A 12,241-nucleotide genomic window follows, 5' to 3' on the forward strand; every position below is an offset into this window, starting at 1 on the left:
GCTCAGTGCGGTCATGCAAGGAGCTGCCATGTCCCATAGTCCACGTGACAACTTTGACACGTTGGATAAAACGGGAAAAATTGTAAAAAGTCGGGCGGAAAAACGCACAAACACGGACTGATCATGATTTATTGGTATGGCAGCAGTGTTAACAGATGGCGACCGGATTCAAAGGCATTTTTCATAGAAATTGAACAGCAGTGTTTTGGAAGAGTTGGAGTCAGAGTGCAACCAAGATCAAACATCCAGTGTAAGGGGTGGCAACCTCCCGATTCATATTGTGTATAATTATCATCACCCCCCCCATCCCCCCAACAAAACCCTAGTATCCCATAACATTGAATCCCATAATTTAACATTCACTTGAATAAATGACTTTACAGTGCAGAGACAATTTTAGAGAATTATGCAGCTCAAAAGTCTTTAAGGTCTGAGAAGGCATTTTCATGCATAGTCGCGGAGGTACTGCTTAATGACGCGGACTTCTTTCGGTAGATTGTTCAAGGTGTCTGAGGGGACGTGCTGCAGCACTCAGAATGAAAGTGAAAGTGAATGCATATTTAGATTAACAAGCCTCACGAAGTACATTCCCACCACCAGCAGCCCACGCAGAAAAATGTCTTACAGAATGCAAATGACCTTGAATTTTAGCCAAAGTGTCTATTAGAGATGGAAAAAAAGCCACAACAGAGATTCATTAAACATAATGTAACAGCAAGTAAATGTTATAAGCCACCAACATGGCTAAACATCATGGTTATGGTAAAGATGGTAATAAAACGTTGGTAACAGCCAAGAACACACACAACTATGCAGTGATACATACACTTCCGGTATAGTATAAGTCTACTCCACAACCTAAAACCAATTTCCCCTCATACTCTGAAATCTAAGAGTGTTGGGGGTCTTTTTTGGTCATGCCAAATCATCTACCAAGAGCTGGCCACTGACCCTGAGGTTTGATCCCTTAGTTTCAGAGTGTGTGAGAGAGATGGGGAGAGCTTCTTCAGATCTTTGCAAAGCTAGAACACAGAGGCATCACCCTCGATGCAAGACAAAACTAAACGATTTTAACATAAATGTATACAGGAAACAGCTTTCACAACAAAAATCACAGCATTCCTTAAACCTTACTCATTTATTGTAAGCAAGAAATTTAAGATCAACACCAAACTGAGGAGAAACATTTTCGGGCATGGATGCATGGCAGCTGGTATTAGAGAAATCCTCTAAGTGCAATTATGCAAGACACGGCGAGATGGAAAACAAGATTCCTTCATTCTTCTTCACAATTCTCAGACGTAGCCGATTATGCACCATATGCAACCCAGCAGACACACCAGCAGTTACCAAGCACTGATTAACCATGATTTTAAAAGCATTTTTAGTCAAATCAAGGTACAAAAGGAACAACGGTTATCTGTGCTGTGAGATTAACTGGGGCATTCAGATCTGAAATGGGACAAGTGGGTGAGGCTCGGGGGGGGGGGTGGGACCCTTGCATGCTCAGGGACGACAGCGCTGGATGAAGCGGGGGTACAAGCACACGTCCCGGATGTGGAACCGGTTCAGCAGCCAAGTAAGGAACCTCTCCAGGCCCAGACCGTAGCCTCCATGGGGACACGTCCCAAACTTCCGCTGGCAAAGACACAAACAGATGGACATGTTGCTATAATCCTGTAGCACTGGAGCTACTTCGCAAGTATCATAAATTAAGAACCTGTTTTTGGGCTGCAATGTCCATCACAAGCACAGCAGTAATTTAGCAACTTAGAGTGCTTTAATGTACCTGTGTTAATCATCAATGACAGGTAAAGGAGTCACAAAAGATGTAGTAGGTACTTAACATAGGTATATCTTTAAAAATAAAAATTTCTACTGGATGTTAGGTACTTTATAGGAACTGTCAGAGATACAATTTCCAGTATTCAGAGTTTCTTAAGACTGCAGCTTTATCTAACTAAAGGCGCTGGGGTGCTCAGGTTTAAACCTCAGCCGCATCTCTCACACTTACCTGATCTGTGTACCAGTAGTAGGGTGTTGGATCGATGCCCTCCCTCTTGTAACCTTCCAGCAGCTCATCTGCATCCCAGATACGCATGGAACCCCCAACAATCTCACCAACGTTGGGCATCAAAACATCCACCTGGAAAGGAAAGATGCATCATTACTCTGAAGCGCAAATCCACCGGATACAGCGGGCACTGACCGGCTACCCTGGCAACACATCGGCAAAGGGTGGACCACCACTCACCGACTCGGTGAGGCGGCGGTCCTCTGGGCAGCGCTGCATGTAGAAGGACTTGATCTCAGCAGGGAAGCGGCACAGGAGGATGGGCTCGTTGATGGCGTCCGTCATCTTCCTCTCGGGGGCCTCAGGAATATCCTGTGGAGCACAGGCACATCTCCTCCGGATCAAACGCGTAGCAAATGTGCGGCCGGTGATATCAGCGATTAGCAGCAGCTTTTATTCGTTTGCCTGCATTTTGAATGGACCTCTTTTGTCATCAGAAAATACATGATGCAAACGACACATCCGAGGCTAATATTTCGCCATCCCCCCAGGTTGAAAAGTGAAATCGATGACTAAAAATTCTGCCTGCGGTTTTCAGCCCTGGCACAATGCAAGGTGAGACGTTGGCAATTATACCACCGAAAGTCTCCTACCTCTCCAAACTCATAGTAGGAGCCATCATCCTTCCTGATATCATGTTCCTTCAGCCAAGCGATGGCTTCTGTGTAGTCCATCCTCTTGAAAGGCCTCTTGGGTGGTTTGAAGTCCTGTGTTCAAACGAAAGCCAGGGCTTTAACACACATGGTGCACAGACTCAACACAAAAGCACCGTAGGATGGCCTTGAGCTTACTATGCTGGCAGGGTAAAAAAAAAAATAGTATGACTTCTTTGCTCTAAGACTCAAACCGGCTCAAGAAAGAAAGGAATGTGGAAAAGTGGTCTACATCAATCCTGCCTACTGACCAACTCTGGCTGCTTTATGTTTGTACAGAGGCCCAGAGGTCAAAGGTTAGAAAGAGGTCAGGAGGCACTGACGTACAGGGTTGATCTCAGAAATGAGGTGCCCCATAGGCGACTTCAGCACTCTGTCCACCACGTCACAGACCAGGTCCTCCAGGCGGTCCAAGAGATCGTTGAATGTCAGGAACGGGCACTCGGCCTCTACATGGGTATATCTATGGAGACCATAGGGAAGGATTGTAATGCATCCATTGAGGATGGACTGGAGTTTCACCTGTAGGCGGTGCATCATCTTAGCAGAATGTGCTTATTCTCACATTGATGCTCGCAGCGATCAGGCGAGCAGAGCAGAGGGGGTACAAAGCACCCTAACAGAGGTTTACTGATATTACTTCTAGGCAAAGAAAAGCTATCAGTCGCTCAAGTCTTGGGCTGCGACAAATATTTGCAAAAAAAAAAGCATATGAACAACCTATAATGGTTATTTTTGCAAATGGGAGAATTACAGGACTTCCCATTTTCAGTCAGTGATCATAACGGAGAGGGACAGTAATACTTAGCAGCATGCCTGTTCAACGCGAGAGGAAGAAAAGATGGCAGAGGAAAGGAAAGGAAATCAAGCTGGGTGACAACGAGTGAAACAGTCAGAGGTCTGGCACTTCTTCCACACGTCGGGGACGGATGTGTGCAGCCTGAAATATGCTAAAATAAACCAGCACTGCACGACGAGAGCATCTGAAACGGAAAGATCCTGTTGCCACGGGGAGTCCGTGAGCCAACTCACGTTAGCTTGGCGCTACACTAGAGCAGGTGCTCATTATATTTATCACAATAACAGTAGCTGCTGTTCCATCTTGACAATACTGCTGGAATGATTTAATTGACGCTGATTTTTCGCAATGGAATCACTCAGGTGATATATGCTGTTCATTATGCACTACTTTAATTGTTTAATGATGATTGCCAATTGGTTTAAGTATTTTGGTAACGAATCAAATTGCTTACAGACATTTCTGTAAAATACAAAATTCTGATTGAAAAATCAAATATCAAAATATTCAATAGTTGCACTGCTACTTAAGTCACTTTCGAGATTTAAATCTGCCAGAAAATCTAACATAGAAGAAAAAAAAAAACACAGGTTAAAGTATTCGTAAAAATATATATTATGTAACGCTGAATGACACCATGTGTAATGCGATTAAGATGGCAAAGCAAACAGCATGAATGTGACTGAAGATGGTGCAATCAGAAGCAACTATATCCCACAATTCCCTGTTCGCTGGCGGCCCACTCACTCGGACAGGTGACGGCGCGTGCGGGACTGCTCTGCGCGGTATGATTGGGCGATGCAGAAACAGTCCCCCAAGGCAGGGATGCACGTCTCCAGGTACAGCTGGGATGACTGGGTCAGGTACGCCTGCTCACCAAAGTAGTTCAGTCCAAAGAGGGTGGAGCCACCTTCCACCTGGGTCTGCACCAGTGTGGGCGGAGTCACCTGGGACATAAGAACACGTTCAGTCTGGGGGGGGATCTCCACCTCTATGCTTATTAAATTAGTACTGTCATACCAACAAATCCCCTCCTTCACACATTAACATCACACTAAGATCTGGGTTCTGCATGTTTGTTAATGTCGCTCAATGTATTGCCATCACACTGTACAGACATATAAACGATTCATCAAATGATCAGTCAGCAAGCATCACCCCGGCCGGCCCCAACATCCCCACGTCCCAGAGGACTATGCAGACCCCGGGTCCTCGCCTCATAGTATCCACGACTGAAGAAGTGGTCCCGGAAGCACTGGGTGACGACGGAGCGAGCTCGCAGAATCTTAGACATATTCTCGCCACGGATCATCATGTGCCGATTGTTCAGCTGCACGTCCACGTCAGACTCCTCGTTCAGTAGGTTGTCGGCGCCCCCTGGTGGAGCCAGGCCAATCAGCTCCCAGAAATCACACACCAGCTCATGTCCCCCGGGAGCCTTGGGGTTGAAGGGAAGAGCGATCAAATCAGGGGCGGGAGCACAAAGCCATCCTGTTTCCTCCATCTACAATACCGCGCAAACAAGTAGAGGAGGTCAAAGGTCACCCATCCGCCAAGAGAAATGAGGTCAGGCACAGAATACAAGTTAAAAAGATGTCAGAAGATGTCACCATATTAACACACTCGTCATTCCCGATATGGATCAGAAGAACAGAAGACAAAAAACATCCCTTTTTTCGATATGCAACATTATTCCACAATCTTTTCCCTCAAAGTCTCTAAGTTCATTTTCTATATCTCCTTGTCCCATGAAGGGTTGTGGGGGGGGGGGGGGCGTGGTCTCTCAGGGAATAACCTAGGATAGGGGGCCAACCCATCACAGGGCTCACACATGTTCACACCACATTTAAATAAACCAATAACACCGAATATTCATAGACGTTGCAGAAATTCCCTCACGTACACCGATTGTTTTCCTGTAGTGTTTTAGAGTAAGAATGAGAGATTCATCTCTGCCTGCGTGCTAATCTGTACGCTTCGAACTAATGCAAAGTATGCTTCTTCCTGATTTTCTCTTAGTTAATGTACATAAATTACAAGAAGCCGCATTCAACGCCAGTCCCAACCAGTGGTAAAATCCCCTAGGTTGCAGAAGAATCTGAGCATCAGCGCCCTCTATAGAACTATCTTGGCATTACAACATGATGCAGAGAACAAAAACATGAGGTGCACCTGCGGATGTTTTAGGGGAAGCATTTAAACAATGTAAATTATTTCATAACAATGATTATCTGCATTCCGCAAGTGTTACAGATCTGAAACTGCTACACAGCAGAACTGTGACCTGCTCATGATTAAATCTTACCTCCTTTCCTTCTGGTACGGGCGTCACCCGGCCGTAAAGCGCCACGGTACTCTCCGTGGACAGGACCAGAGCATTGTAGCACTGACACTGGGGACAAATGGAGGGGAGAGTAGCACTTCAAAGGGATGCCACTGATGATCTAGACGTTTTTTTTTTTTTTTTTTTTTTTTTGATTTTTGAGATTAACCAGCAGGAAGAGTGAAACGATGCTGGTCTGTAGGACACAACTTTGCTCAGCAACATCTTCACAAAACTAGGCAATTAGGCCTCACTCAGAGCCAGGAATTTTCCTTAATGGGTAAGCTGTGCCTGCAAGGCCCAGGCTCCGGAACAAGGGCTGGGCAATGCACCTTTAACGAGCTCATGCTAATGGCTAACTGAAAGTAAACAGAAGACAGATTTGAGTGCGAAAGGAGGAAAAAAAATCGGAATACCAGCTGATCTGTGAGAACACACTGCAGGAATCCAGTTCCATCCCTTAGCACGATGAACATCAGGTTCTTCCCTGTCGGGAGCCACAAACACCAACCCAATCAGGCACCGATGCAAACAGGCGACTGCAGAGCAACATTTGCAGGACAATGGCAGTGCAGAAATCAAAGCCTTATGGGTAAACTGGACTCCAAATCGGAAGCGTAAAAAACTACATATAATCAATGTAAAACTAGCACTAAGAAATATATTTTAAAAATAATAATAAAAAGGAATTGGGACAAGGTCCGACTGCCCATATTTTCAGCATCTTCAGCGAAGATTGACAGTCAGTATAAATAAAAACACAACTAATTGATTTCATTTTCAACTCGTTCATTATTAAATACAGTGGTAACTGGTGATCTCTTGGGCAGTGTTTCTCATTCTAGTGACGGCAGGGAGCATAAACGCGAACGTCCGGGGGTCCCCGAGCACCCGGGTGGGAAACACAGCTCTAAGAATCACATGGCACGTAAAAAACAGCACTGGATGCCACAGGAGAGAGACCCTCACCTTGCCGGCGTAGGCGGTGCACCCAGCCAAACACCTTCACCCTCTGATCCCGGTACTCTCCCAGCTGGTGGACTTTCACCTAAAATTAGACATGTTACAAACATAACATAATGCATCAGTGGACCACGACACAAGACTAATAATAGAAATCATACATTTCACTCAAAAAACTCTACAGAATAGGCATGATGCCTTTAAGTAGAAACTACATAACATTACAAGCTACTCAGGCAGGGGTTTCTAACCAGGACTTACATTTTTGGGTTCTGGAAGACTGGAGTCCTTCACAATAAAGATCTTCTTTGCTTCCTCCAGATTTTTCTCCCTTCGATCGGCATCTTCTGTCTGCCGGTTAAGCGATAAGTTGGTGAGGGGAATAGGTCACGGTTCAAACAAATACCATCTCGTACTTTTTTCAGAAACTGGATAAGAAAGGATTTCCAAAGCAGACAATCACTGATGCTAGAAATACTCTAAGGGACCGAAGAGAACCGCAGTAACTTTCCAAAATAGGGCTGTTGTATTTGCTAGGACTTTTCGTCATATTATTTTTATCCTTTTGCAATACAACGATACAGCGAGCAGAGACCATAAAGTGTAGAAACACCAAATTTGGTGGAGTGGTGCACAATCCCCCACTTTATCCGGCCAAGCAAAATCATACCCATTGGCCTGATGGTGGCGCTATAGTGCGACGTCTGACTTTTTGGTCTATACCTCTGGAACCGAGAGTCATAGAAACAAGATTATTTTTTCCAGACATTCCCTGGCTTATGAGAACAAAATACTCCAAAGGGACCATGAAGCTCCACACGCTTAGATTTTTAAACTAATTTACAGCCTTCAATGCATAAAGCATTCTTGGGAATGCAAGGATATGTGGATTTCAACAAGTAAACTTCATATACCTCTTCAGATAACTGAAGTTGAAAAAAACAAAGGAGAAGGAAACACTGACTTCCGATAATGTATTTCACAAGTTCCAGAGGGTATATATATGTTACTCTACGTAAACAACCAAAAAATAAATTAAAAAATGACGGAGATGTACCATTAGCAGTCTTTCAAATGGTACAGAAAAAATTAAAGTGTATAAAGCAGAGAGTGACAGGCGGCTGAAGACAAGCGCTTACCTCCTTCTTGAGTTTGCTGTCATTTTTCACCTGTTCCTTGTTCCACTGCTTCTTCACATTCTTCTTCTGCGTCTTTGAGATAACTGCCCAGCGCTGGCGAAGAAAAAGGCAGAACTGAAAGAACTCTATAAAAATTAACTTTGTACCAGTTCTTTGGAAGAATACTATAAGTAGCTAAAATGCAAGCGAAGCGCACCAAAATGTTATCATATAAAACACTGTCTGCCTTGTACACTGTGTTAAGAATGTACTACGAATAACTCACATTTACGTTTTGGATTTGCTTCATGTTACACTACTGCTTGGTTTCAAAATGCTCAGTTTATCATCATCGGCACTACATTCAGTGCTACCCTGCACCTCTTCAGATAACTGAAGTTGAAAAAACAAAGGAGAAGGAAACACTGACATTCGAAAATGTATCTCACAAGTTCCAGAGGGTATATATATGTTACTCTACGTAAACAACCAAATAATAAATAAAAAAACCATTAGATGTACCATTAGCAGTCTTTCATTCCTTCGCTGACAATTTTAACTAATATTTCATGTACGTTCTTAAAATTCCCTCAATACCTAAAGAGCTTGGTGTAGGGACAGAAGAAGAGATGAGTCATTTCTTAACCTTTTCCTATCAATAGTTACAATGCCACTTGCGTGCGTTCTTTCTGAGAAAAACTATTTACATTCTATGGACAAGATAGAATGTGATGCGGAATGGAAGCAGAATAGCTTGGCCGGACGGAAAGCGTGTTCCAGATGTGTACAATATTTTCAGCTGGGAGTCAGCAGCATCCATGCCGAGGGAAAGGTCACTGGCTGCTTCTCGGCCAACAGGAAGAGCTTTTTCTATCACCTTTGAGAATTACCTCGCCGTCTTTCTGAGAGTCGACATAGATGGTTGGAAATGGCTCCTTCCCGACAAACATCAACGCCTGGAAAAGGAGTAAAAAGATCAGCGCATACCTGAGATTTCAGCCACTGGGGACGAGCAACATTAGCAACACCCCAGAAAAATGTACCTTCAGGGCAGTTTTAAAAGGCTTTTCCATCGTCCCATCGCCATCTTCATCACTGCCCTCTTTAGCAGAAACATAGATCTCCCCTATAAGAGCAAAGACATACCTCAACAAACAAAAATGGGCCATACAAATGCACACACACAGAACAGTGATGCTTTATTCAGTATAAAAGTTATCTTTTCGCCTGTCCTGTCTTGCTCTCCACATGAGACAAGGACACATATAAAGGTCATATCAAAGTCTGGGGATCACGGCACAGGACCAGCATTCATAGGCGGAAAGTTCAGGTGCAGGAAGTAAAAATCCAGACCAAGGTTTTGCTTCAACCAACCAGCTGAGTATAAAGAGTCACAGTCACGGATTACTCAACTAGTAGGCAGAAACAAAACCGTGGTCTGGATAAGTACCTTTTGGACCGGAACTTTCCACCTCTGTCCACAAGTCTCTGGACCAATCGAGGTTAAGGGTCTCACACAGGGGCCCAGTTATTGTACGTATCAGGCACCTTGACACAAAGGATTTAAAATTCCAAGAGTGTGTTTGATTATATACACACACATTTGCCAAAAACCAAGTGGGAGGAAACCTGCAGCACCCTCTACTGAAATATATTTACGATTTTGCCCCCCCCCCCATCCATCCCACGCCAAGCAGGTGGCGGTAACACACACATCCACACAAAAAAAATTTCACCTGGTCATGTCACTTCAAGCACTGCTGATGCAAAATAAAACAGTAAACAAAAAACTAATCTGACACATTGTATCAAAGCCACTGAATTTGTTTTTTTTTAAAGTACTACTGTAATACAGTGTATTCTTAACTGGAAATACCAGACAAACATATTCAACTGCATAGTTCTTAATTGAGGAACGAAAGTGAAACAATGCAGCAATTAATTATTACGAGAAGCATCTTGATAGACAACAAACAATCAGGCATAGCAGGCTACCATAAGCTATGGCACTCCGGTACAGCAGGCCACTGGACTACGTCAAATAAATTGGGAAAGTCATCAACATCTTTAGGCAGATTTTATAAGGATTATGAGAAACTGGGTGTACTATGAACTATATTGATCCTATCTGAATGAGTTAGCTTTCCTGCCCGCAACGCTGACTCATCACTCTGCTGTTCTGATTCGACCTGCTGCTGTCTGTCATCTCCCTCAATCTGACCCAGATGCTCTGCACTGCCTTCTCCTTCATTTACCATTTCCACAGATATCTGGCTCCCACTCTTCAAAATATAACCAACTACTAGTTTGTGCAGGGCTGTAACGTTAACTGATTTTAATGTGTTGATATTTAAACAAGATAAACTTCAATTTACATAATAATAATAATAATAATAATAATAACAACAACTAGTAACTGCAACCAGCAACTGAAGTGTTCAAAGCGTCAGAATGTCATGACTGAGCTTGAAAGCTCAGGAGAAATACGCAGAAATGCAAAAGTTGTGGTGTGTGTGTGTGTGAGAGAGAGAGAGAGAGAGAGAGAAAGATACACACACACACACACACACACACACACACACACACACACACACACACATATATATATATATATATATATATATATATATATATATATATATATATATATATATATATATATGAAAACTGCGAAGAAACCATTGCTTTAGCATAAGCATGTAAATCACCATCACCTTGCTCTTGAGACTGGTGACTGTTTAAAGCTCGATTCCATTCATTTTCATTTTCATGTTCTTTCATTTTCTTTCTCCCCTTTTTCAGTTTTCTCTTTTGGGCGCCCGAATCGCACGCCGTGATTAGTTATCAGTCCGTCAGTATAGAAAACGAACTTGGGACACTATTTTTGGACCTAGAATGATGTGTGTTACCTGCAGGCTAATTACACTCGTTTTTTACGCGATTTCACACGATTAACTAGGAATGCAAGAAAATACAACTGAAGGAAAACACTGTACTTAAAAATATTACATTTTAAATTACATCTCTCTGTACTTTCTTGTAGAACGTAAGACATAATTTACTCCGCATTGGGTCTCCCTCGCGACGTGCCTGCCAGCCAGCCCACGCTTCCACAGCAGTATACAGTGTACGTGCGCTGCGCTTCATCTCAGAATAGCTCTCTGAGGTTGTTTCACTTTCTCTTACTGATCGCACAGAATGTCAGACCTCGTATAAGTTCAAAATTCTGTACCACGACATTTCTATGTATCCATCCTCCTTAAATACAGCATCATGCGGAAAAAAGTGCTTACAAACCATGCTTTATCATGGAAGAAATGAATTACAGCCAAAATTCTGTAATAGGAGCAAAATGTCATTGATTCTAAGAAAAGAAAAACACTTGTATTTCTGTCTAGAATTCAACATTGTAATTCAATTTCTGTCATGGACCAATAAGCTAACTAGATATCCATTATCATTAATTTATTACACTGGCAGCAAATGGAACTCGAAACTGATACAAACAGCTAAATCGAGTGTTTTCATGACTTGTCCCCAGCAGTACACCCTTTCAGAGGTTTTAATCGCTGGTTTAGATCCTTGTACGTACCGTCGTTGTAACGAAATAAATGACCAGCCACAGAAGACATGGGAAGATGATGCAACATACACCGGTTCTAACACGGTTTTTAGCACATACCTACTGAAAGGTCTTCGGTGTCCTTGGTGACCTGGTCAGACATATTCTGTACTTTACCGCCTTTAGAAGTAGCTTCACGAAATTAAATTAATCGGTAATATTTTCCCAAAGTACTGTACAAATTCGTTCAAAAGCCTACAGCCACCTCACTGTACAGTCGACGGACAATGATGAAATCGGATGAAATCAGAAGCACTTCCGCCATGTGCCGCCCCGTCCACGGATTTCATTGGTTGGCATGTACATCCTGCGCGTACGATACGTAGGATTCACGCGATTCCTTAAATTTGAAGAAACTAATATGGCTAATAGTGCACCAAATATTCGTATTTCATTGGTATGATTAACATTACATTCGTATTATTAAACATTGTTTATGGAATATATGCTAATTGTATGTTTTCTATACATTCATGATTTACATTTTTTATATGATTTACATGTTTGTTTGTTTATACACACAAGAAAACATTATTTTCTGTCTATAACAAAAAGTTTTAACAAGTTTAATGTTAGGTCTCCATGAACGGTAATCATTTCCCTTTACCGACGAAATTCTTAATGCAGGGCTGCCAACTTTGATCAGCTGGATGGAGTAAGATTTTGGAGTAAGTCTGCACCCACATGCA

General features: G+C 42.8%; 1 protein-coding gene across 1 annotated transcript; it reads right to left on the bottom strand.

The window, feature by feature from the left end:
• Positions 1-115: 115 nt before the first annotated feature.
• On the bottom strand, positions 116-11,804 carry nars1 (asparaginyl-tRNA synthetase 1). Its single transcript, XM_048997843.1, has 15 exons — positions 11,613-11,804; positions 8,974-9,056; positions 8,821-8,886; positions 7,952-8,044; positions 7,074-7,163; positions 6,819-6,897; positions 6,266-6,336; positions 5,832-5,918; positions 4,743-4,964; positions 4,274-4,473; positions 3,055-3,190; positions 2,668-2,781; positions 2,255-2,386; positions 2,015-2,146; positions 116-1,638 (listed from the first exon to the last, which is right to left on the bottom strand). The coding sequence occupies exons 1-15, from the start codon at positions 11,653-11,655 to the stop codon at positions 1,507-1,509; spliced, it is 1,680 nt and encodes a 559-aa protein (XP_048853800.1). The 5' UTR covers positions 11,656-11,804; the 3' UTR covers positions 116-1,506.
• Between the last annotated feature and the right edge of the window lie 437 nt (positions 11,805-12,241).

The sequence above is a fragment of the Brienomyrus brachyistius genome, chromosome 2 (assembly GCF_023856365.1).
Source record: "Brienomyrus brachyistius isolate T26 chromosome 2, BBRACH_0.4, whole genome shotgun sequence".
In the NCBI taxonomy this organism is placed as follows: domain Eukaryota; kingdom Metazoa; phylum Chordata; class Actinopteri; order Osteoglossiformes; family Mormyridae; genus Brienomyrus; species Brienomyrus brachyistius.